Source organism: Fundulus heteroclitus, unplaced genomic scaffold (genome assembly GCF_011125445.2).
Source record: "Fundulus heteroclitus isolate FHET01 unplaced genomic scaffold, MU-UCD_Fhet_4.1 scaffold_49, whole genome shotgun sequence".
Classification (NCBI taxonomy): domain Eukaryota; kingdom Metazoa; phylum Chordata; class Actinopteri; order Cyprinodontiformes; family Fundulidae; genus Fundulus; species Fundulus heteroclitus.
Window position 1 is genome coordinate 2,544,579 of NW_023396912.1, and position 25,074 is coordinate 2,569,652.

Genomic DNA, 25,074 nt, shown 5'->3' on the forward strand with positions numbered 1-25,074 from the left:
TTTCTGTTCTGGTTTCTGTTTATTATTTGGTTAAGCTCTTTTCTGTTTAGTCTGTTCAGTCTTGGTTTATTATCTTTTTACCTGTCCTGTTTGCTCCCGTAATTATTTCCATCTAGTCCCTCCCATCCACCTTGTCTGCCCGCCTGTTTAAACCCCTCTTAGTTTTCTGTTTGTTGCCGGGACTTCACAATCATCACATTCGTTTGCTGGTAAGAGCACTCCAGTATATTGTTTGACCTGTTCTTGTTTTTTTTTTTTTTAGCCTGTCCAGTTTCGTTGTCCGTACCATTGTCAGCCTGGACCCTGTCTGTTCGCCTGTTTAATTCCCTCACCTTCCCTTCAATAAACGCCGCAAAAGATTTACTACCGTGTCTGGCTGAACACTTGGTTTATCTCCACACAAATCATCACAGTAAGTCCCGGCCACTAAGATGAACCGTTCGCTAAGACGCCTTCTCCACTCAGGAGCTGCTACGTTGCACGAGCCAGGTATACCATCCAACATGCCGGCTCTCGACGCACACTCACCCCAAGCCTCCAGTCTGTCCTCCTCGGAGCGTTCCCGTCCAGACTTGGATTTTTTCCTTGAGGTGCATGCACACGTGGTGCGGGACATCCGTCCGGATCTTTTTCCGGATCCGATCCAGCTCCTCTCTCCTTACGAGGAGCCGCCGAGACCGGCATCGGCTACAGCGGTTGCGTCCCGTCAGGAAGCATCTACCCTCCAGCAAGGTCCGCCGGCTCGCCGCCGGAGAAAGAAGCGTTCGCCTGCCGGCCATCCATCCAGCATAGGCGGGCAGCCGTCCGACGAGCCAGTCCGGTCTCACCCGACTGCTGAACCCCTGGCTCAGGCCACTTCCGGTCCAGTAGACAGGAGTTCCTCGCCTCCCAGAGCCAAGAGGCCCACAGCTCCCCCTGCTGGTGACCGTGACTCTGAGTATCTGGCACTGGAGAATAAAATAAGAACTTTTGCCTCCATCATTAAGTGTCTCAGGGAGGCTCTACTCATCCAATATTCAGAGGAGCTGGATGAGAAATTAAAAGAGGTAGAGGGACATTATAGGTCAGCCCTCCAGGCTTTCTATAGCCGACCCAAACCAGTCCCCGAGGGTCCGGCCGACGCCTCGGCTCCCGAGTCTGTCTCCGAGGGTCCGGCCGACGCCTCGGCTCCCGAGTCTTTCCCCGAGGGTCCGGCCGACGCCTCGGCTCCCGAGTCTTTCCCCGAGAGTCCGGCCGACGCCTCGGCTCCCGAGTCTGTCCCCGAGGGTCCGGCCGACGCCTCGGCTCCCGAATCTGTCCCCGAGGGTCCGGCCGACGCCTCTGCTCCTGATTCTGTTTCTGAGGGTCCGGCCAACGCCTCGGCTTCCATCAAGTCCCACGAGGGGGTCCAGGAGGACCTGCCTCAGTCCAAGTCCCACGAGGGGGTCCAGGAGGACCTGCCTCAGTCCAAGTCCCATGAGGGGGTCCAGGAGGACCTGCCTCAGTCCAAGTCCCACGAGGGGGTCCAGGAGGACCTGCCTCAGTCCAAGGCCCACGAAGGGGTCTGGAAGGACACACATTCGCTCAAGCCTCCAGGTGTAACCCAAGAGGAGACCCAGGAGGGTCCGTTGCCGACTCGCGACGTGGAGACCCAGGAGGGTCCGTTGCCGACTCGCGACGTGGAGACCCAGGAGGGTCCGTCGCCGACTCGCGACGTGGAGACCCAGGAGGGCCCACCGTCGACCTGCGAGGTGGGAACTCAGGCGGACGCTTCCTCTTTCGGATGCCCCTGGCCTCGGGAGAGGGCTCCGCACCCGTGGTCTCCTGGAGACTTTGACCCCCTCGGCGTTCACCTAAAGCCTCAACCCCTATTCGCCCTGGTAGACAGCCAACTTTGGGAGAGACTCTACTGGCTGTCACTGTCCGACATTCTCCAGAGACTGTTGTTGAGACTTTTTGTCGCTAAGGGTCTGGCTTTCACTCCAGCCTGCAGTCAGGCCTCATTCACAGCCTGCAGTCAGGCCTCATTCACAGCCTGTAGCCAGGCCTCACTCACAGCCTGTAGCCCGGGGCCTCCTGAAGCCTGTAGCCCGGGGCCTCCTGAAGCCTGTAGCCCGGGGGCCTGCTGAAGCCTGTAGTCAGGCTCCCCCTTCAGTCGCCTATAGCCAGGCTCCCCCTTCAGTCGCCTGTAGCCAGGCTCCCCCTTCAGTCGCGTGTAGCCAGGCTCCCCCTTCAGTCTTCTGTAGCCAGGCTCCCCCTTCAGTCGCCTGTAGCCAGGCTCCCCCTTCAGTCGCCTGTAGCCAGGCTCCCCCTTCAGTCGCCTGTAGCCAGGCTCCCCCTCCAGTCGCCTGTAGCCAGGCTCTCTCTTTAGTCACCTGTAGTCAGGCTCCTTCTTTAGCCGCCTGTAGCCAGGCTCCCACACCAGTAGCCAGACGCTGCCGCCCGTAGCCAGTAGCCAGACGCCGCCGCCCGTAGCCAGTAGCCAGGCGCCGCCGCCCGTAGCCAGTAGCCAGGCGCCGCCGCCCGTAGCCAGTAGCCAGGCGCCGCCGCCCGTAGCCAGTAGCCAGGCGCCTCCTTTAGCCCGTAGTCCGGCGCCTCCTTTAGCCCGTAGTCCGGCGCCTCCCGTAGTCTGTAGTCCGGCGCCTCCCGTAGTCTGTAGTCCGGCGCCTCCCGTAGTCTGTAGTCCGGCGCCGTCCACAGCCTTCAGTCCGGCGCCATCCACAGCCTTTAGACTGGCGCCTCCTTTAGCCTGTAGTCCGGCGCCGTCCAGAACCTGTCACGCCGGGGCCGTCCGCCTGGACGACCGCTGGAGATCCTGACTCGCCTGGGCCGTCCGCCACGACGACCGCCGGAGATCCTGACTCGCCGGGGCTGTCCGCCGGGACGACCGCCGGAGCCGTCCTCCGGGACGCCCACCAGACTTTTGTTTTTTTTGGACTGTTTTTTGAAATTTTTTCTGTTTTTTTTTTCTGGATTCGCCCTTATAGGGTTGTTTTATGTTTTAGGACTTGTGTTGGATATTAATTTTTTGTTTTTTCCGACTCTGGCCCTCCAGCCTTTAGCCCCCTCCACCCACCCGGTTTGACTTAGGTTTTTGTTGGACTCCCGTAGACGTTGGAGGGCGTCTAGAATCCGCCCTTGAGGGAGGGGCTCTGTAATATTCTGGTTTCTGTTCTGGTTTCTGTTTATTATTTGGTTAAGCTCTTTTCTGTTTAGTCTGTTCGGTCTTGGTTTATTATCTTTTTACTTGTCCTGTTTGCTCCTGTAATTATTTCCATCTGGTTTTAGTTAATTAGTCCCTCCCATCCACCTTGTCTGCCCGCCTATTTAAACCCCTCTTAGTTTTCTCTTTGTTGCCGGGACTTCACAATCATCACATTCGTTTGCTGGTAAGAGCACTCCAGTATATTGTTTGACCTGTTCTTGTTTTTTTTTTAGCCTGTCCAGTTTCGTTGTCCGTACCATTGTCAGCCTGGACCCTGTCTGTTCGCCTGTTTAATTCCCTCACCTTCCCTTCAATAAACGCCGCAAAAGATTTACTACCGTGTCTGGCTGAACACTTGGTTCATCTCTAAACAAATCATCACACACATGGCCTGCACAGTCACCAGATCTAAATATTATTGAGCCACTTTGGGGTGTTTTGGAGGAGCGAGTCAGGAAACATTTTCCTCCACCAGCATCACGTCATTACCTGGCCACTATCCTGCAAGAGGAATGGCTTAAAATCCCTCCGACCACCGTGCAGGGCTTATATATGTCATTCTCAAGACGAATTGACGCTGTATTGGCCGCAAAAGGAGGCCCTACACCATACTAAGAAATTATTGTGGTCTAAAACCAGGTGTTTCAGTTTCATTGTCCAACCCCTGTATGTATGTATATATATATATATATATATATATATATAGGCTATATACACAGACACCGATCTACAGACAACAGCACTTATCTACATAGGAGCAAAATTATATACAGACAAGTGAGAGCAGAGATGCCCATAACAGCATTTAAAAATTATATAATACAAACAGCGATCTGGGGGAAAAAAAAAAAATCAACAAAAAACCTAATAACGCCCCCCCCCCATATAAATCATGTCTATCCAATAATTTAGGACCATTTTGTTTATTTTTGGTGTTTAATGTACTTTTCTCTACTTCCATCCCTGCTACCCATTAGCACATATTGTGTTTATGCCAGAAAAACTGTAACTGTAAAGCATGAGGATGATCTATCATAGAATCTTACTTATGGAAGGTAATTCCCCAGGATCTGGTTCCTAGTGTCCTTTTATTTGCGCACCCATAAGTGGAGTAAGTGTTGGGCTTCCTGGGACGGAGCTCTGGAAGTTTGCTTACTTTCAATACACAATCGAGATTATTTATTAAGTTAGACAATAATTTAATTAAATCAATTGGTCCCATGTAGCCCCTAAAGGGGTGACGTTTTCAGTCAGTTGATTTATCTGGAAATCGGGTGAGAATACACCGGATTCAGAGTGTCTGAAAACATAAAGTACATTTTCCTGAATTGACGTGAATTCTCTCTGAGCGCAGCTTGGTCTGACCTAAGATAGTCGCTCTGTCGGCACGCCTCTCACCCGATGGCGCGGCGTCTACGTATAGGCAAGGCAAGGCAAGGCAAGGCAAATTTATTTATATAGCACAATTCAGTACAAGACAATACAAAGTGCTTTACATGATTAAGATATACCAAAATAATAAAATGTAGATAGAAAATTGAATAAAAGCAAGTAGGGATAGAATATAGTAACAAAAAAGAACATTAAAAACAGTAAAACTGTTTAACTAGAACAGTCAAAGGCAATTTTAAACAGATGTGTTTTTAATCTTGATTTAAAAGAACTCAGGCTTTCCGCACTTTTACAGTTTTCTGGAAGTTTGTTCCAGATAAGCGGAGCATAGGAACTAAATGCTGCTTCTCCTTGTTTAGTTCTGGTTCTAGGTATGCAGAGTAGGCTGGAGCCAGAAGACCTTAGTGGTCTGGAGGGTTGATACACTGATAACAAGTCTGTGATGTATTTAGGTGCTAAGCCATTTAAGGATTTATAGACTAACAGAAGTATTTTAAAGTCTATTCTCTGAGATACAGGGAGCCAGTGTAAGGACTTTAGAACTGGGGTTACGTGCTCTACTTTCTTAGTCTTGGTGAGGACGCGGGCAGCCGCGTTCTGGATCAGCTGCAGCTGTCTGACCCACTTTTTAGGAAGTCCTGTGAAAACACCGTTGCAGTAATCAATTCTACTAAAAATAAACTCATGGATTAGTTTTTCCAGATCCTGCTGAGACATCAGTCCTTTAATCCTAGAAATGTTCTTCAGGTGATAGAAAGCCGACCTTGTAATTGTCTTTAGATGCTTTTGGACGTTTTCTGAGTCCATCACTACTCACAGATTTCGGGCCTGATTCGTGGTTTTTAGCTGAAGCGACTGAAGCTGTGTGCTAACTTTTCATCTTTCCTCTATTGGTCCAAATATTATTACTTCAGTTTTGTTTTTATTCAATTGGAGAAAATTTTGGCACATCCATGCATTGATTTCTTCTAGGCATTTACTCAGTGCCTGAATTGGTTCATAGTCACCTGGTGACATGGTGATGTAGAGCTGTGTGTCGTCTGCATAGTTATGATAGCTGATGTTGTTGTTTTTTATTATCTGGGCTAGAGGGAGCATGTAGATATTGAATAGGAGGGGACCCAGGATGGACCCTTGGGGAACCCCACATGTGATTTTTGTCATCTCTGATGTAAAGTTACCTACTGATACAAAAAATTCCCTGTCCTTTAAGTAGGATTTAAACCAGTTGAGAGCTGTACCAGAGAGGCCGACCCAGTTCTCCAGGCGCTCTAACAGAATGGAGTGATGAACAGTATCAAATGCTGCACTGAGGTCCAATAGAACCAGCACGGTGGTTCTTCCACAGTTTGTATTTATATGGATGTCATTAAACACCTTGATCAGGGCGGTCTCTGTACTGTGGTGAGGAAACCAGACTGGAAAACGTCAAAGCAGCTGGTCGTTGTTAAGAAGGTGTTTAATTGTTGAAATACAGCTTTTTCAATAATCTTACTGATAAAGGGGAGGTTTGAGATGGGCCTGTAGTTCTGGAGTAGAAGTTTGTCTAAATTGTTCTTTTTCAGCAGTGGTTTGATAATTGCTGTTTTTAGGGACTGGGGAAAAACTCCTGACAGAAGGGACGCGTTTATTATCTGAGTCAAATCAGACGCTATGACAGGTAAAACTTTTTTAAATAAAGCTGTGGGTAGAACATCAAGGCAGCAGGAGGAGGAACTTAACTGCTGAATTATCTGCTCTAAGCTTTTGGAGTTTATTTGGCTGAATTGGGACATTTGGTCAAAATCAATTCTGGTAGGAGACAACGTTGGTACTGAACTTAGTATGGATGTACAAACAGATCCTCTTTTGGATTTTTTCAGTAAAGAAGTTTGCAAATTCATTGCAGGCCCTGGTGGAGTGGAGTTCTGAAGCCACGGACACAGGAGGATTTGTCAACCTGTCGACTGTGGAAAATAAGACACGAGCATTATTAATGTTTTTCTTAATGATCTCAGAGAAGAAAGATTCTCTTGCATTTTTCAGTTGTAAGTTATATCTATAAAGTCTCTCTTTATAGATGTCGTAGTGAACCTGGAGTGTATTCTTTCTCCACCTGCGTTCAGCTTTTCGACATTCCCTTTTTTCACTTCTAACTGCTGGAGCATTTCTCCAAGGAGATTTTTTCTTCCCGGAAACAACTTTCACTTTAACTGGAGCAATGCAGTTAATGATGTCTGAGACTTTAGGCTGAAAGTTATCTACTAGCTCATCTACTGAGTTGCAGCCCAAGGTTGAAGTAGCAGAGTAAGCTTGAATAAAAGTTTCAGTGGCATTGTCCTTAAAGGTGCGTTTTCTTACGATGTCCCTTTGGCTAAATGAGTCACTGGTAATGATACATTCAAAGGTAACGGAGAAGTGATCGGATAAGGCAACATCAGTTACATTGACCTGTGAAATGTTTAGACCTTTAGTGATGATTAAGTCTAAAATATGCCCCTGCTTGTGTGTTGGCTGTTTAACATTCTGAGTTAAACCAAAGTTTCTAAGTGTGTCACACAGTTCTTTTGCACTTCTGTCTTCAGGGTTGTCAACGTGAAAGTTGAAGTCTCCCACAATAATTAAACAGTCATAATCGACACATATCACAGACAAGAGGTCACTAAAATCCTTAAAAAAGTTTGATGTGGACTTAGGAGGCCTGTAAACATTCAGAAACATAGTTCGTACCGGGCTCTTTACCTTGAGAGCCAAATGTTCAAAAGAGTCAAATTTTCCCAAAAACACCTTTTTACACTTTAGTGAATCATTAAACAATGTTGCTACTCCTCCACCTTTCCTTTGCTGTCTGCTCTCACAAAGAAAATTGTAGTTTGGAGGAGTCGACTCCAGCAGAATGGCTGCTTCATTAGATTCATGTAACCATGTTTCTGTTAAAAACATAACATCAAGATTGTTGTCAATAATAAAGTCATTAATTAAAAGGGATTTTCCTGACAGAGATCTAATGTTTAATAAACCTAGTTTATATGATTTGGTGGTTGATGATGTCTCTGTGGCAGGTTGCATCTGACAGTTTATGATTTTTAAGTATTTGTTCCTGTTTATCCTTTTGTTTTTCTTTTTTCTGCCACGAATCATCACAGATATTTCGTAATTCCCGGGAAAAGACCCAAGCTGATTCTCGAAACTGTCTTGTCTGATAAACGTGCAGCGAGGGCACGCTGTGTATCACAGCGAAGTAATCTGAAGGTCTTGAGGACAGGCATGTTCCGTGATACGTAGAGGAGGATCTGGGGCTCTGCGGCCTTTGGAAGATGCTGGTTTAGTCACAGAGCTGTGGCTATATGGAGAGGATGACATCTGTAGGCCAATCTTAAATACTTTGTTCATGTTGGGAGAAAATTCCAGAAAAGGAACCTCTGGGCTTTGTGGAGAGGAAGGCGAGGCGGGTGTAGTCCGGACCGGTGTTCGTGACGATGGATTTTCTTGGTCCTCTCGTTGTCCTGCTGAGATCTGGGATGAATCGTCCTGTAGCTCTGACGAAGCCTCTTTCTGTGTCATCTTTCTGGCCATGTTTATCTTGGCTTTCTTATCCGGGTGATGTCGCCCAGGGCTTCAGCTTGTATTATGAGTTTTTCCAAGGTCGGGCGTTCTTTCAAGATCCTCTGAAGGTTGTCTGATATTTCAGACACCAGGCCAAAGTTCGAAGGGTTATAAATCAACACCTCTGTGTTTTTCTTGTTACAGAAATGTTTAATCCCCCTTACAGATCCATTGCATAATATCAGGGTCCTTGGCCCTGTGGCATGTCTTTTCTGTGATGTCTTAGAATGAAAATCGTTGACATACCTCTGATTGTTGTCGTGATCCTCCCTGGTCACATTTTGGAGCGGAGCGAATCTGTTTCGTAATGGAATTCCTGCATTTCCAGCAGGTTTACTCCTATCATTTGTTTTGAGAACAGCCCGTTGTTGTTTCATTTGTCCTGGGACATCTCTCTGTAGTCTCGGCCAGTTTTCTTTGTCTGGGTGCGGGGTTCGTTTATCCTTTGGTCTTGCACCCAGAGTGATCCAGGGATTCTCATTTTCCTCCGGGGACTGTTTGTTTGCCGAGTCGCTGGGTTGGTGGTCACCATTCAGAATCACAGGCAGGGTTGTTTCATTTCCACGCGTGGCGTTTACATCATAATTCACTTCGAGTCGACAGATTTTCAGTTCCATAACAGCTATCTTCTGTAAAAGCTTGTCAAAGTCCATTGTGGTGAAGGTAGGCATCCTTTGAATCGGGTGGTTCTCCTTCATATCCGCTTCATGTTGAAGTCTTTCCATAAGAGCATTTTTCCTGAGAACTGCCTCCTCTGGGCTGTTGTAAAGAGGCATCTTGTGTGGATTAGCTGAAAACTAAAAGAGTCCACACGGGGAAAAAATCAAAATCAAAAATAAATCACAGAAATTAAATAAAATAAAATAACTAAATCCAACTTTCTGTAATTTTGGTTAAGAGATAAAAAGGAGATAAAAAGGGGAGGAAAATGCAAGCAAGCAGGGAGCAGAGAAAAGAGCGTCCGAGTAGGCAGAGAGGCGGAGAGCAAAAAAAAAAAAACAGACATGTGCCCCCACATGTCTGTGGGGGCACCTCCTTCTCTGTTCAGCTGCTACAGGGGTCAAAGGTCACAGGAGCTCCAGCAGAGGAGCAGACATGTTTGATACAACAGAGGACAACATTACAATGAGTGGATATAGAAAAGCAGCAGAGAGGCTCTCAGAGAAACCCTGAAACATCCAGATTTGCTCAGCAGAAAGGAGAGAAATCTGTTTTCATGCAGACAGAGCAGATAAAATCTGGACCAGAACATTTACAGGACGATAAAATAAAGATAAAATCTGGACCAGAACATTCACAGGACGATACAATAAAGATAAAATCTGGACCAGAGCATTCACAGGACGAAAAATAAAGATAAAATTTGGACCAGAATATTCACAGGATTTTGGCATTAAGATATCAATTTTTATTGCCACATTGCTAGACAGGACACTGGGGAAAGAAAAAAAAAAAAAAAAAAAAAAAAAAAGAATATTCACAGGACATTAAATAAAGATAAAATCTGGACCAGAACATTCATAGGACGATAAAATAAAGCTAAAATCTGGACCAGAACATTTACAGGACGATAAAATAAAGATAAAATCTGGACCAGAACATTCACAGGACGTTAAAATACTGAAATGTTACTTTAGTAGAGCTGCAGATGTCAGTTAGATCAGGAACTGATTCATCTATCGACTATTTTCTTTTGTTAATCGATCTAAAAAGAGATACTGAGTAAATTAGCAAACTTCAGTAAACAAGCATTAAACTTCAAATGTTTATAGCTGATTTAAATGCAAATTTAAAGGCAAAACCACATAAAAAATCAATATACTTCAATAAACAAGCGTTAAACTTTAAACAAACATTAAAAGCTCATTTAAATGCAAATCTGAAGGAAAAAGCATGTAAAAATGAAAATAAAAAACTCAATTCAACATTTACAACATTTAATTAAGGTGATATATCCATCCCTGTTTGGCAAAACTTTAGAAAATATAACTATTGCTGTAAGTTATTATTTTCAATCAAGCAAAACAAAAACATTCTTAGTAAATGAACACACACTTCAATAAACAACCGTTTTGAACTTAAAACATTTTAAATACATATATCTGCTGCTCTGGGTTCTGCTGCTGCTGCTCTAGAACCAGAATCCATAAACCCCCTGGATTCTGCTTCTAAAGCTCTGGCTCAAAAGTTCTAAAACTGCTGCAGAACCAGACTCTATTAAGAACCCCATGGGTTCTGGTTCTAAAGCTGTCAGGTGTCCTTGTGTCCAATACCGCAGGGCTGTGTGCTGTCAGCTCTCATTTTTATATTACAGCCTCAACCCCAACCAGCAAACACACGTTCTCACATTCTCTGATGACACTGTTGTCCTGTCTCTTCTCCAGGACAATGACAAAAAAGCATGGCCCGGCTTTTTCCCCTGGGCTCTTTCTGGTGTCCAGAAATCTGCACGTTGCGTTGTTGTGTATGAGAGCCCAGTACTGACGCTGTAAACATTCCTCTGCCTTTTAGATTAAATATGGTAAAATATAGTTTTGTTTCAAGAGTCTTTTTATGACTACAGAAGTCTAAAATAGAAACACCACATTATTCAGAAAAAGAATCTAGGGTGACCGCAGCAGGTCAATTATTAACCAGTAGTAGCCAGGTTTCTGTGAGACAAAATAAATCTGATTATCAGAAATCAATTCAAAAGTCTTTGGAGGGAGATACCTTATATTTAATAAACCACATTTAAGTGTTTTATTTTTTTGTTTAAGTTGATTTTTATGAGACTTTTATAAATTTGCTCCTTTTGGATCAGTTTTTAGTTTTGGCCATGAGACACTGTCTCAATGAGTAATGAGTGGGTAACAGCACAGAAGCTACAGATAGGTGTGTTAAACTACGCCTCTGCTTCCTGGTCTGGACCCTGGGTTGATCAAAACTGATCAGCTAATTGGAAAAAAATACAACAACACTTTTAAACCACTGACCTTTGACCCTGAGATTTAGACCACTGACCTTTGACCTGGAGATTAACTTTTTTCTCCATCAGAATGTTTCTCTTCCCACTGTAGACGATGCAGGTGTAGATGTTAGTGTCTCCATCTGTGGGGTGTTCCAGAGTCAGACTGAGGTCTCCAGTTCTCAGCAGGTCTTCATTCATCTTGGTTCTGTTTCTGTATCTCTTGTCCAGTTCTTCAGGATGATCAGAACCGTTCTCATACACATGGACCTTCCTGTTTCTCCTGTCCCTCCACTCCACTCTAACATCTCCAGGCAGAGTAACTGTGGTTCTCCAGGGCAGCAGGACAGACTCCTCTCCTGAATCCACCATCATCTGTTAGACTGAGAGGACAACAAAGGACAAGATGAGTTGGACAGAAAGTAGCAGCAGCTCTGAGGACATTTTCTTTGACTGGATGAAGGTCCAACATGTTGGACTGGTTCCAGTCTGAAATGGGTCCCATGTCTCCACTGAACAGAGACAGTGCTGTCTTTGCTGAGGGTCCAATCAGCAGCAGAACTGACTGTTGGATAAAACGTCCTCAGTGTGGACAGGAGACCCAGCAGAAAGCTGCAGACTGACCAAACAAGCAGTCAACACTGAGAACACCAACTCTCGGTCATCAGAGCCTTACACCATCGAGCTGAACATGTCCCCACTAGGACAAGAGGGAAGACCAGGGAACAGAAACACGTAAAAGATGCTCTCTAAACCTGCGGATGCCCTAACTGGGCCTTTGTCAAATCAGCAAGGAAACCCAAAAGACACGTAGAAGAACAGAACGTAGAGAAGAACGAGCGCAAATACATTGTTATCCCAGATGTTGAGATTAAAACAGATTTACCATCACAAGTGGAGCCTTACTAGCCTCGTAAGACCATCCTGATCTCGCGAGCTTTCAAGGTTTCACTCACAGATCAGTTTGGCTACTTTCCGTTAAAGAAAACTTGGAGCAGTTCACCAAACGAACGTCCAATCAGCGTTGGCTTTGAGGCGGGTTGAGGTGTGACGCAACGAGAAGCGCGACAGTTCAGTCTAAAGAACATGGCGGTTTCAGCCGATGAAACTAGCGTTAGCATGGCTATCGAGCAAGTTTTATCGGAATTACAGAGTATTTCTTTGCTGAGCTAACAAGCCTTTACCTGCAGCAGCAAGGGTAGCTTGGCTTGTGGTTGTGTTTTCGTCGCCGCTCTGTTACGAGCGACAACGAAGCATGTTGATGAGTATGTCATATGCTTAGTTGATCTGATTGGTTTATTTGGCCCGTCTATCACCAACATAGGCCAATCAGCTAACCAGTATTTTCACCCCTTCCCAAAATTACTTCAACGGAATGTTTCCAGATGGATATGCGGAGCAAATCCATCTGGCGGAGTCAGGTAAGAGCCTTACTACTCTCCGATTGATTTATATATGCAAGAAGGTTTAGTAGTTTTTATACTGGGACTATTTCATGTTCAAAGGACACACAAACAGGAAGGTAGAAGGGGAAAAAAAAGGAGAGAAACAAATGACGCAAAATGCTGAAAGGGAGATAAGGTGAAGGAGAAGAGAACAATATAACACCCACTGAGTCTGCTTCTACACCTCCAAAGAGAGATAAAAAAGAACAGCAAAACCAACTGATAAAGTATTACAGGTACAATCTACGGCATGACACCATCACTGAAGAATATGCAGTGTTATTTAATACAGAACATATAAAGTGAAAGCAAAATATATTAATAAAGATATTAATGGGGGTTTACTGCATAGAAGCGAATCTGTAAGTACCTGAATCCAAGCACCTGTAGTTCTTTGTGAGATGTGTATGTAATGTTTATCAATAAGAAAAATGCTTAGTAATGGTTGTGAAGAACCAAAGACGTTCAGCCACCATACTTTGACGTCACTGCTGCCACTCTGGCAGAGAGCGGCTGGTAATGTGAGACTGATTGTCAACAACAAGAGCAAGTTTTCAACTTTAATTGTATTTAACTATTAATTCATTTAGCTGCATTTGCCCTTTGAATGTCTTTAGGGAACAGTTTGACTGGACGGAGCAGCCGTTCATTTTTTATTTTTAGATTTTAAATGTTCAAAATTGTTTGCTATCCATTGTTAATGTTTTATGTTTTATTAAATAAGCTTTAAACAAGTTAGCAACCCCCCCCCCCCCCCTCCCCATCGTTTCTCATACAGGCCTGACAGTTTTCCTCCATTCACTGCAGTTTCCACAGCCGTCATTAGTTCATAAGAGGCGATCAGGGTTCGGTTCCCTGGGACACGCTGTGCTCTCGCTCACCTGGCTGCTTTGTTTAGTCTCCGTTCTCATTGGTTATCTCAGAACACATGACGCCTCTAAACTAAAGAGCTGTGTAGGCGCAGCAGCAGATACCTTTCCTCACCATGTACAACCCTGGTGTTACTTTCACATCTGGCCAGACATTGGATGCCAAAACCTACATACATTTCAAATTATTTAATTGTTTTTCTAGCTTACGTAAATAAGACATTTCAACCCACACTTCTCCATTTTATAAGAATATTCATACAAAATGTTGGGCCATTTCTCTCTGGCTGGAGTCAGACGGAGTGGACCGGAGCAGAAAATAGACTTGTTCCGTATTTTGACGGTGAAGGACGGAGAGTTTGGCCGTTGACAGTAACGTTCGCATAAGTCATGGAGAATGATGGCTATATTTATCCATAAATCCTGATGAATCCAATCAGTTACTTCGACTGTAATCATGTCTTGATGACATCAAAAGCTGGATGACTTTAAATTTCCTGCACTTAAATTCTGACAAGACAGAAGTTGTAATCTTTGGGCCAGAGTCCTCAAAAAATAAACTTCTTAACCAATCACTTAATCTGGATGGCATTAACTTGGCCTCTGGTAATAAAGTTAAAAATCTTGGTGTTGTTTTCGACCAAGACATGTCATTTAAATCCCATATTAAACAGGTATCCAGAGTTTCCTTCTTTCACCTCAGGAATATCGGCAAAATTATAAACATTCTGTCCAGGGGTGATGCTGAAAAACTAGTCCATGCATTTGTTACTTCAAGGCTGGACTATTGTAATTCTTTACTATCAGGAAGTCCACAAAATGCAGTTTAAAGCCTTCAGCTGATCCAAAATGCTGCAGCAAGAGTTCTGATGAAAATCAACAAGAGGGATCATATTTCTCCAATTTTAGCTTCCCTTCATTGGCTTCCTGCTAAATCAAGAATAGAATTTAAAATTCTTCTTCTAACGTATAAAGCCCTTAATAATCAAGCTCCATCATATATCAGAGCTCTGATTACCCCGTATATTCCTAACAGAGCACTTCGCTCTCAGACTGCAGGTCTGCTGGTGGTTCCTAGAGTCTCTAAAAGTAGAATGGGAGGCAGATCCTTTAGCTATCAGGCTCCTCTCCTGTGGAACCAACTCCCAGTTTTGGTCCGTGAGGCAGACACCCCGTCTACTTTTAAGACTAATCTTAAAACTTTCCTTTTTGACAAAGATTATAGTCAGAGTGGCTCATGTTACCTTGAGCTATGGCAAAAAATGGCAAAAATTTGGACTGCAGTCACCCAAAATGGGGCAATATGTAATATGAGTCTCTGCCACTGTTTAGTTTTTTGTTTTGGGTTCTTAGTTTTTGTCCAGTTCTAGTTTCTGTCTCAGGTTGGTTTTTGTGTTATTATGTTTTGCACTTTACTTCTCCATCATCAGCTCAGTTCACCTGCTAGCAGTCTACCTGCTCTCTTTCTCCTCCCAATCCATTTGCCTGTTATTCCCCTGTCATCAGTCACAAACCAATAGTTCAGTTAATGTCAGTCACCACCTTCCCTTTGCTTATTTCCACCTGTCACTGGTAATTGGCAACCTGCTCTGTTCACCACCTTACTTAAACCCGTTTGAGTTCCATCATAGGTTGGATCTTGTCATTTATTTTGTGTTTCAGATTGGTTCTTGAACTGTTTTAGTTTAATGCCACTTATTCAGTCAGCTCAGTTCCACCTCCAGCCATTTCCCTTCCCCTGATCAGCTCCACCCATTCTGGTAATCAGTTTCATTCTGTTCACCTGCTCACTACCCTACTTATAGCTGCCTCTGTCCCCTGCAATCGGACAGATCATTGTTTTTTTTTTCCCTGTCTGGGGTAAGTCAGATCCTACTAGTTTTCTGTTTTGCCTGTCTGCCTGTAACCCAACCTGATTCTGTCTGTTTTTGCCTGGATTATTTGACCTGTTCTGCTTTTTTTGTTGTTAGACTGAACTGCTGAAACCCCAAATGGACACTGCACCACACTCGCATAACTGCACATTTATACATTTGCACATATGCTTCAGAATGCTGAAATGCTGAAGCCACAAATGGACTGTGTGCCACATTCGTATATTACACGGTTCTAATAATACTCTCCTGGATACGTGAATAGCACACTGTCCATTTCCCCTGCATTGTTTACCTTGTTTACATTGTTTTACATCGTTTACATTTCAATAGTTTACATAAGTCGATGTTGCATCTTTATCCTGAAAATTACTGCAATTTACTGTGATTTTTCAAGCTGGATGCAAACGAAATTTCGTTCTGTATGCACTTTTGCATACAAAATGACAAATAAAGCTATCTATGTCTATCTATGTCTATGTCTAGACCAGCCTGACTCCTGACCAGTTTATTTTAGGTTGTTGGCTGTGGACTGTTAGAGTTTTTTTGGACACTGCCTCCTTGCTTTTTGGCTTGGTGCCCTTTTTTGGTTTTCTGTCTGTTTTCTGCTCTGTTAATAAATCACCTTTTTTATTTCAACCTCTGCTTGTCTGGCTGAATTCTGGGTCCTCTATTTCTGATTAATGACACAATAGCCCTATCGGCAATACCTGGTACCTGGAAATTGATACCAGTACTTATTCTCAGCACTGCTGCGTGTTTACGTGATAGATGTTAGTTTATTAATAAAGTCACAACATTTTTCAATTTAACATTGATTTCTCAATATATAAACTTGTTTGGATCTAGAAATGAACATTACCAAATCAATTATACGCATTCGACTGTGTCAGATTCGAAAGAGTCAAAAACTTATTGGACAGGCGGTTTTCTGACATGAAGAATGCAGAGCTGCAGTCCTTGTCAATGAGAGTGTCAGCAGTCAGTCAATAGAAGTGTTATCCCTCATGAGCAGCTGCACGCCAGGACGCTTGTAAAATAAAATGCAAACACAACTACGTCGAAGTAAAGAAAATGCTGCTAATAAGACTGGGGAGGAGTTTCTAAATGGGTGAGACCAGAGAAAGGGGATTCTCTGAGAGCTTTTTGTGTTAACCAAAGTTATTTTTGAATTTCACATGCAACACTAGAAGAGAGTCGCACAAGAAACACACACCTGAAAAAGCCTCCTGCCGAACTATGGACTTGTTTTTAATGTTTCAGAAACCCTTAAACAATATTTAACTTTGCGCAAAAGTTTAATAAAGTGTTTCTAATAAGCTTTTAAAAAGTGTTGATCTTTGAAAGCTAGCAGCATTTTTTTTTGTTTGTTTTTTTATAAACTTAGAGCAATTTTAATAAACTCTTTTAAAGCTTAATATCCCATCCATCCATGTTCTATTTTTAGTCTATCTAGAGATAGATTCAGGTCATGTGGGATGTGCATCCAAAGTAAAGAGCAGGGTCTCATGTTTCAAGTTCACACAGGTCCTCGCACCCTACCCGCAACCGCCTGGTCTGCTAGTCTAAAGCGAGTTATATGAACAGTTTTATCTTAAATGACTTGGCGTGTCACAATCACAGCACAAGTGCTGTTTGGTCACTGTGTGAAGAATCCAGACAACCTCAGCTCTTAATGTTGGAGCTGCAGAACTATTGTCCCGCCAAGGCAGAACCTCTGCTTGTACTGGGACCAGAGCAGCAGGACGGGCTCATAGCTGTCATCTATCTTAGACCTTTTACAGTGATAAAACAGGCAATTAAAAGTGATAACAGAGCTTTGTAAATGGGACTCCACAGCCTGAACTCCCAACATTCACAGTTTTATGTTGTTGTTGTTTTTTCATAAGCCACAGGAGGCTTCATAGTTGCTATATGAAGCCAACCTTAACCAAGCCATAATTTGGTTCTTTTGCTGGTGTTGTCCCTTGAAATGGCTGATCAGACTACAGCTCCCAGCATGCAACACAGTCTAGGACACAGTCCTAGACAGTCTAGGACTCTGTCATCTTTATCGACGTGCTATTTCAACCACTCACACCGAAGCTAACCCGTGACGCTGATGAGAGCGACACAGGAAAAAAACAACTTTTTTTTTTATGTGTTTGCGGCTCTAGTGGCACGCGTTTTATTGACAGTGAGCTGACAGGAAGAGGGGGGAAGACAGGCGGCAAAGCGCCGCGGGTCGGAGTCGATTGAGGACTAAAGGCCTTCTAACATGGTCCGCAGCGGACGCGCCCTGGAAAACAAAACTTGCCAAATCCGGTCGGGAGAAGGGCGAAAACATGGTTTCCACCAACAAAAGCCTTCAGAGCCGTTCTCTGATGTTCTTTTAATGAAACAATATTAGGTAGATTGGACAACACGGAAGAAATAGCAGCATCAATGTTAACGCTTGCTTCCTCGACAAGCCGTCATTGCTATCAAAACAGTCTCACGTCACGGTCGCTTCTCCACTATGTCTATGAAGTAACATCTATGAAACTCCAGCCCTGCGTCCTGATTGGCTGGACAATAAAATTGGTTGGAGAAATCACTTTCTATGGGCGATGGCCCAGATGTATGTGAGTGAAGCTAGGCGGAGCGACACACATCTGGCGGAAGTCAGGTTAGGAAAACGGTGCATCCCCCCGCCACCGGAGAAGGCGAAACACAGTAACGAGCGTTATTACCCGACTTATCTCTCCCTCCAAGTGACAAAGGAGAAAACTCTTTATTTCTGCCCAGGCAAACAGATCTTTGCCTGGGCAGAAATAAATTTATTTAGAAAAAGGTTTAATGTCAATGTTTTTTTTTTCCTTTATTCCATAAGGAGTTGTTCAACTGAATGTTTACATGCTGTGACTTTGATTTAGGTGATGGGCTGTTAACTGTGTTTTTCTCCTATTGGGTTAATATGAAGCAACCGCACCGTCGGTTGACTATCCTGCTAGTCTGTTCACCCGGTTTTTCACTTAGAATTGTCTTCGACCACGAGCTTGGTCTTGTCCTGTACATATCACAACCAGCCTGTCATCCGGTTTCCTACTCACAACCTTCCCAGACATAAAACTTCTTAGAACATACGTCCTGCTTGTCTGGTTCGGATTCTGGGTCCAACTGTTCTGTTCATAACAAAACTGGCTGTTCCGATTGCCTGAAATTAGATTTCTTTTCCATCTCTGTCTCTTTTCCCACTTTCGGGTTTCCCGCATTTTGTCAAAGTGTCTCAGAGTTGTCTTTGTCTCAACTGTTTACCGCTCTTCATTCAAAGCCTGCCTTCACGCTAGGCTAGTGAGTTACCTGTGACCTCGTAACCGCCATCTTACGCACAACACGAAAGGTCGGAGGTCATATGTCATCATAGTCACCATCTTGGGTGGGACACCGAGTAGCCCAAACAGTAATAGTAATAGTAATATCATCTTTATTGTCATTGAAACATACATTACAACAAAATATGTTCTCTGCTTTTAACCCATCCCCTAGGGGAGCAGTGGGCTGCCATGTGCGGCGCCCGGGGAGCAATCTGGGGTTAAGGGTCTTGCTCAGGGAGCCAGAGTGCATGCGTGGGGATCGAACCGGGTACTTGCATCCTTCTCTGAGTGCAAGCGCACTGCTCTAACCACTAGGCCGACACTCCCCATACACTGAGACGCAGCCCGGTAGGCAATTTGGAGTTAAGTGCCTTGCCCAGGGGCACATTGACATGTGGCAAGGGGAAGCTGGAATCGAACCCACACCTTCTGATTGCCAGACGACTACTCAACACATCAAGCCACAGTCGCCCTGTTAGCTGTAGGCTGTTGTGAAGTCGCACTAGCTTTGCTACCATTAGCCTAGTGCTACCTTGAAGCCGGACTAGAATGAGTTAGAAGCTAACTGTGTGTGAACATAGCTAGCGAATAGTTTTGCCAGAATCGTTCCCCATCGTGGTTTCAGGTCTGTTTCGGTACACCAGCTTTGCTACCTCAGAGCTATTTAGCCAGTGTTCTTTCAGTGTTGTTACCTCAAAATGCTGACATGTTGATTGTGATGGTTAAAGTTATAAATATTTGCTGGACAAGTTTAACCAGTCAACAACTGGTTAGATAACACTTTTCCGGCATAAATAAGCTCATAACTGCAAATTAATAAACCTAATCATGATGTTCTCTGTGATGTTCATTTTATTTCTGTTAATCATTTCTTGAACTGGAAGAGAAGTTGTCACTCCTTTATTCTACGTGTGCAGAGTATGATGTTAAAAGAACACTAGTGCTTGAATTACTTTTTTACTATTGTCCTAGTATCAGCTGTTTGGGCTCATATTCACCAGACAATACCTCACGGAGTTATTTATTAAACATTAAATAACTTGGAACAGTACAAAATGGCATAACAGGGGTGTCTTGCTAATTGCCTAAACCTGTTGTCTATTCCATTTGCACAAGATGTGAAATTGTCAATCAGTGTTGCTTTTTAAGTGGACAGTCAATGTGACTGACTTGGAGTTACATTGTGTTGTTTAAGTGTTCCCTTTATTTTTTTGAGCAGTATATATATAGACAGACAAATAGATAATTCTGAGTAGTGTGGCTTTTTTCCTTTTGCCATGCCGGTGCGCTACTGTCAATTACATGTAGAGGAAAGCCTGTAATGTATTATGTTCAATGAAAGCAGGAAAAATGCTGAATCATCACATCACATTTACTGGGACTCTGAAGCTGAAACTCACACATTTCACTTTCAGCTTCTAAGGAGCTTCTGATCAGTATTGATCACACCTGATCAGCTGAATGGAGAAATACATCACATTTAAATCCCTGACCTTTGATCCAGAGAGGTAAACCACTGACCTTTGACTCAGACAGTTAAACCCCTGACCTTTGACCTTGAAATTAAAACCACTGACCTTTGACCTTGAGCTGAACTTGTTTCTTCATCAGGATGTTTTTCTTCCCTCTGGAGGCGATGCAGGTGTAGATGTTAGTGTCTCCATCTGTGAGGTGTTCCAGAGTCAGACTGAGGTCTCCAGTTCTCAGCGGGTCTTCATTCATCTTGGTTCTGTTTCTGTAGTCCTGGTTCTGTTCTTCAGGCTGATCAGAGCCGTTCTCATACACATGGACCTTCCTGCCACCTCTGTCCCTCCACTCCACTCTAGCATCTTCAGGCAGGGTAACTGTGGCTCTGCAGGGCAGCAGGACAGACTCCACCTCTGAATCCACCTCCACCTGTGGGACTGAGAGAACAACAAAGGACAAGATGAGTTGGACAGACAGCAGCAGCAGCTCTGAGGACATTTTCTTTGACTGGATGAAAGTCCAACATGTTGGACTGGTTCCAGTCTGAAATGGGTCCCATGTCTCCACTGAACAGAGACAGTGTTGTCTTTGCTGAGGGTCCAATCAGCAGCAGAACAGATTATTGGACAGAACGTCCACAATGTGGACATGAGACCTAGCAGAAAGCTGCAGCTTTAACATGTTGATTTAACATACTACTTCTTCAGGGTATTTTCAGTGAAAGTTAATAATTAAACCTTTATAGGAGATATTGTGCCTCAGTCAAAAAAGTAAAAAATTATTTTAACCACAGTGAAATTATTTATATTCTCAGACTTAAGGCACAGTTCCACTCTGTCTGCTTAACTGAATGTTGAGAGACAGACAGAAGCAGAGAGGCAGGGTCCAAGCACCGAATAGCGGCCACAAATGCCAGAGGAGACAACTGCACTCTCCGGCTTAGTTAAAATCTGAAATCTTTTACTTCCGCTATTGCGAGGGGAGGAGAAGACGTTAATCAAAAATATTTTAGCCACAATTCATATATTTATTTTGGTTTGATTTTTCAGCTTAATCCCCGGCTGAAGCAGGGGAGCAGTGCCTGTCCGCTTTCCCGGACTGAGCATGTGTCAGTTCTACCAAGCCTCTTAAAGGAGGCCTCACCCTGGGGATTCAGTCACTATTCATTGCTTTATAAGTTTTTGACCCCAACCACGGCAGAAGTGAGCAAAGAGAACATAAATTAATAAAAAATATTTTTCACCGCAATGATATTTTACGGTTTGATTGCGTGTTTACTACCAGACAGGAGGATACTCCATTAGCAGAGGGAGGGTGAGGCTTGGCCGTGTTTAAGCTCCGTTCAGCAGCCAACCTCAGTTAAAGCACCTCACTGTTCCCCCCAGGTGCTTTATATAGAAAGACGGGCAGCCAGCTGGGAAAGACAGCTGCTGCTGTTAGAGAAATATGACACACCGATGGCCATGTCAGAGACAATCCAGTGGACCTCAGAAGCAGAGCAGCAATTCACAGAGCTAAAAGCAAAGCTTATCTCAGCAACTGTCTTAGCTCTAGTTTTACGACTTCTGTGTTGTTTACAGCCCTGTGGTGATAAGCTCAAACCTGTAGCTGCAGCGCTACCCCCATGTCTGCAAGCAGTTTGAGCAACTACCATGACTGTAGGAAGTTCAGCTGAAGTGGTCTGGTTTCATTCAACCACTAAACCCCCATGTAGTAAATGTATTACAATTTGGTCTTTCTGATATTTGCCTAGAGCAAAAAACTGAGCAAATCATTGTTCTAGAAGTGTTGTTAATTAGACAAACAGCGCCAACTGTAGAAAAACAAATGTGGGTAAAAAAATTTAGCAACAATGAATCAGAAGGATTCTATAGTTTGTAACAAAGCAGTTCTCCCTAAAAGCTTAGTCCAAGCAGCAGCTTATTTGAGCCATGGGCAATTGCCATGTCTCAAAAAGGGAGGGATAACTATAATACAGCACCATATGGATTTAATTCATAGGATTTAATTAATACAAAAATTTTTTTTTTGGTAAAGCCTGTACGATTTGTGTTAAAAAAATACCCTCAGGGTAATTTTAGATCAGAACAGCATAGGGTTCCAGAACTAAAGGAACCTTTTGAAGTAATGCATGTGGATTTTATTGAACTGACACAAAGTGGCCCTTACAAATACTGTCTGGTAACGATTGATACATTTTCAAAATGGGTTGAAATTGTTCCAGCAAAGCACGCAGATGCATGCATTGACAGTAACTAAGGCAATATGCAAAGGTTTGGCATCCCACAGAAAATTTACAGTGAAAATGGTCCACATTTTCTGAATCAGGTGATTTAGCAAATGGCAAGCAGGTTACAAATAACCTTAAAAAATCACTGTGCTCATCATTCACAAAGTGTATGGAAGAGACAAATGATGCAGTTTAAAGAAGTGTCCAATGCAAATTTACTGCCAGGAGAGCCTTTGTCTCCACAGGATCCACAAACAGTTAAGACCAGGAGACTGGGTGTTCATCAAAGTCATCAGAAGGAAGGATTGGACAAGCCAAAGGTGGGAAGGACCATTCCAAGAGCTCCTGACCACGCCAACAGCTGTGAAGATCGCTGAAAGACCTTCCTGGATTCACCTCAGCCACTTTAAGTTACAGAGAGTGTTAAGTACCTAAGGTTGGAACAATGGGGAAGTCCGATTACAAAGGGGTTTTGTTTTTTTAGGGCCACTCGTCTCAACGTCGGTGAAGAAACCAACTGATCCCTGTTCTTTAGAGTCCTGGGTAAAATTAACATCTCTGCTAACCTAGCAAAAATGGGGTTCCCATGGAGATGGGGCTTCCTTTGTGTTGTGGCTGTTGCAAGGACCTCGGAACCGGTAGGGCCGGTAGGGCCGCGGCCCTACCTACTTTTGATGATCAAACATGTAAAATAATATATATAAATACAATTAAATTATTCAATAGCTATTTTTTCAAATGCACAATAGTCTATGGCAGCAGCATCATTCTCCAATGAGAAAGCGATAAATCATCCCATCTAAAAATGTATAGGGTAGTTCACTGCTATTGTTTTCATCCGGGTTTTTCGCGCATGCGCGACTGGTAGGCAAAAGGCGAACACAATGGCGGACGCAAACAGAGAAACTGCTCCAGACAGCCTCAGAAGCGGCTGCTGCTGCTGCTGCTGCTGCTACCGCTTCTCCGGCCTATGTAGCGATCGCCACCTGCCCTCCGCCGCTATTTAAGTAGAACAATGACTAGAGCAGAATTAAGTTGTATTTACCGGAGATCAAGTGTAGACTGCAAATTCTGTCTTAGTATGATGCTCCCCCAGTCCATTGGGAGTGTCTGCCTGCGCTCTTTTCATTGAAATTATCCATTTCTTTCTTCGTCCTTCCTCCTTCGGTAAACGACAGAAACGTACATCCAACGATTTGGAATGCCTCTCTCTGCAACCGGGAGCACAACAAGTCGTAGGCATTGCTTAGATTCCAAAAATAAACGAACTAAAAGTACGCTCTAAATCACCCGTTTTGTCATGTAGTAGACGAGAACAGTACTGTTTGTGTCTACACGCCGGACCTGGACGTAGCGATGACGTCACGGGTGAACTACCCTATTGGCTGATTGTGTCATGTGATGTAAACAAAATGACCGCTATTTTGTTTGCTTCGTTAGCTTAGTTAGCTTTAAGGCTGTGTCCACTGCAAGTGCTGAGAGGTGTTTCTCGTCCCTCCATCGTATCAAGACCTATCTGAGATCAACAATGACCCAGAAAAGACTAAATAGCTTGATGTGCGCCCACACACACAGGGATCTTTTGACCACAGTGGATGCTTTGAGGATAGGACTTCATCCAGCATAATGACAGACGGAGACAATTTTTCGGGAATATTTAGAGCAGGGGTGAGTTTGACTTTTCTTTTTAAAGTATTTTTATTCTGTAAATATTGTGTTAGCTGTAATATAATGATTGTAAGTGGAAATAAATACGGGGCATGTGTGCTGGAACGTCAGAAAAAAAAGTTAAATAAATGGGTAGTTCACTTTCATCTGGGTTTTTCGCGCATGCGCGCCGGACTGATGGGCCCGACCAATTTGAAATGCGTTCCGCGGTCCATGGGCTGTTGCGTGCATTATCTGTTTGAGTCCAGATCCGCTGAGTGAGAGAGGAAAGAGGTTCATCCACTCCGCTGCCATGAAGATTTGGCTGGGAAATCTCCCAGACCATCACCCAGAGAACCTGTGGCAGATGTATGTGACGATGTTGGCTGAGGAGAAGAACATGAGTAACTGCTATGTATGCTCAGTGATGCCCAAATCCACCAGGCAGCCCACCCTGTATGCTAAGAGCATGCCGGCAGGAGACGGAACGTATTTCCTGAGGACTGTCCTCGTACCTGTGTTTGCACCTGGCTACATAAAAAAAAACAATTGCACGGCGTACATACGCTCATTGAACGGATCATACTGTGATGTGAAGTTATTTTCCACCTGCAACAACACCACCCGGAACTTCCCTTTCGCCAAGAAAGTCAGAAACTACGTAGGAAGCCTGACGGCCCAGGTGGATTGCGGTGATAAACATCCTGTGTGCATACAGTCACCCGTCAAGCCTGGCGGCAAGAAACTGGACCTGGTACAGGGGTGCCAGGCTAACCTCACTGATCTGTTTCCAAACTCCACGTTAACCACATAGCATCTATACCTACAGAAGGAGGATGGTTCCTGTGTGGTGGAAACAACATTTACCCATCACTGCCCCTCAGCTGGTCAGGTACATGTGCTCCTGTGTTTGTTTCTGACCACACTACTATCATCATCTCAGCTCAGGCTGTTAAGGACCATCACTCCGCTAATAGGAGGAGAAGAGAACTCAGCTCCAGCTCAGGTTTCTAACCCCATGATCCCATATGGGGTTCTAACGTTCCCTCTGAACATAAACACTGAAGCACAGCGAATAAAATAGGACTTTCACTTTTCC

The 25,074-nt window shown here is 44.0% G+C and overlaps 1 protein-coding gene across 1 annotated transcript in view; it reads right to left on the reverse strand.

Annotated features, from left to right (window-relative positions):
• Positions 1–25,074, reverse strand: part of LOC105923632 — an 869,484-nt gene that overhangs the window by 802,489 nt on the left and 41,921 nt on the right. The window contains exons 7-8 of the mRNA XM_036132247.1: positions 20,517–20,535; positions 11,165–11,478 (exon numbers count right to left, since the gene is read on the reverse strand). Coding sequence (XP_035988140.1) covers positions 11,165–11,478; positions 20,517–20,535 — 333 coding nt within the window. The remainder of the gene's footprint in view (positions 1–11,164; positions 11,479–20,516; positions 20,536–25,074) is intronic.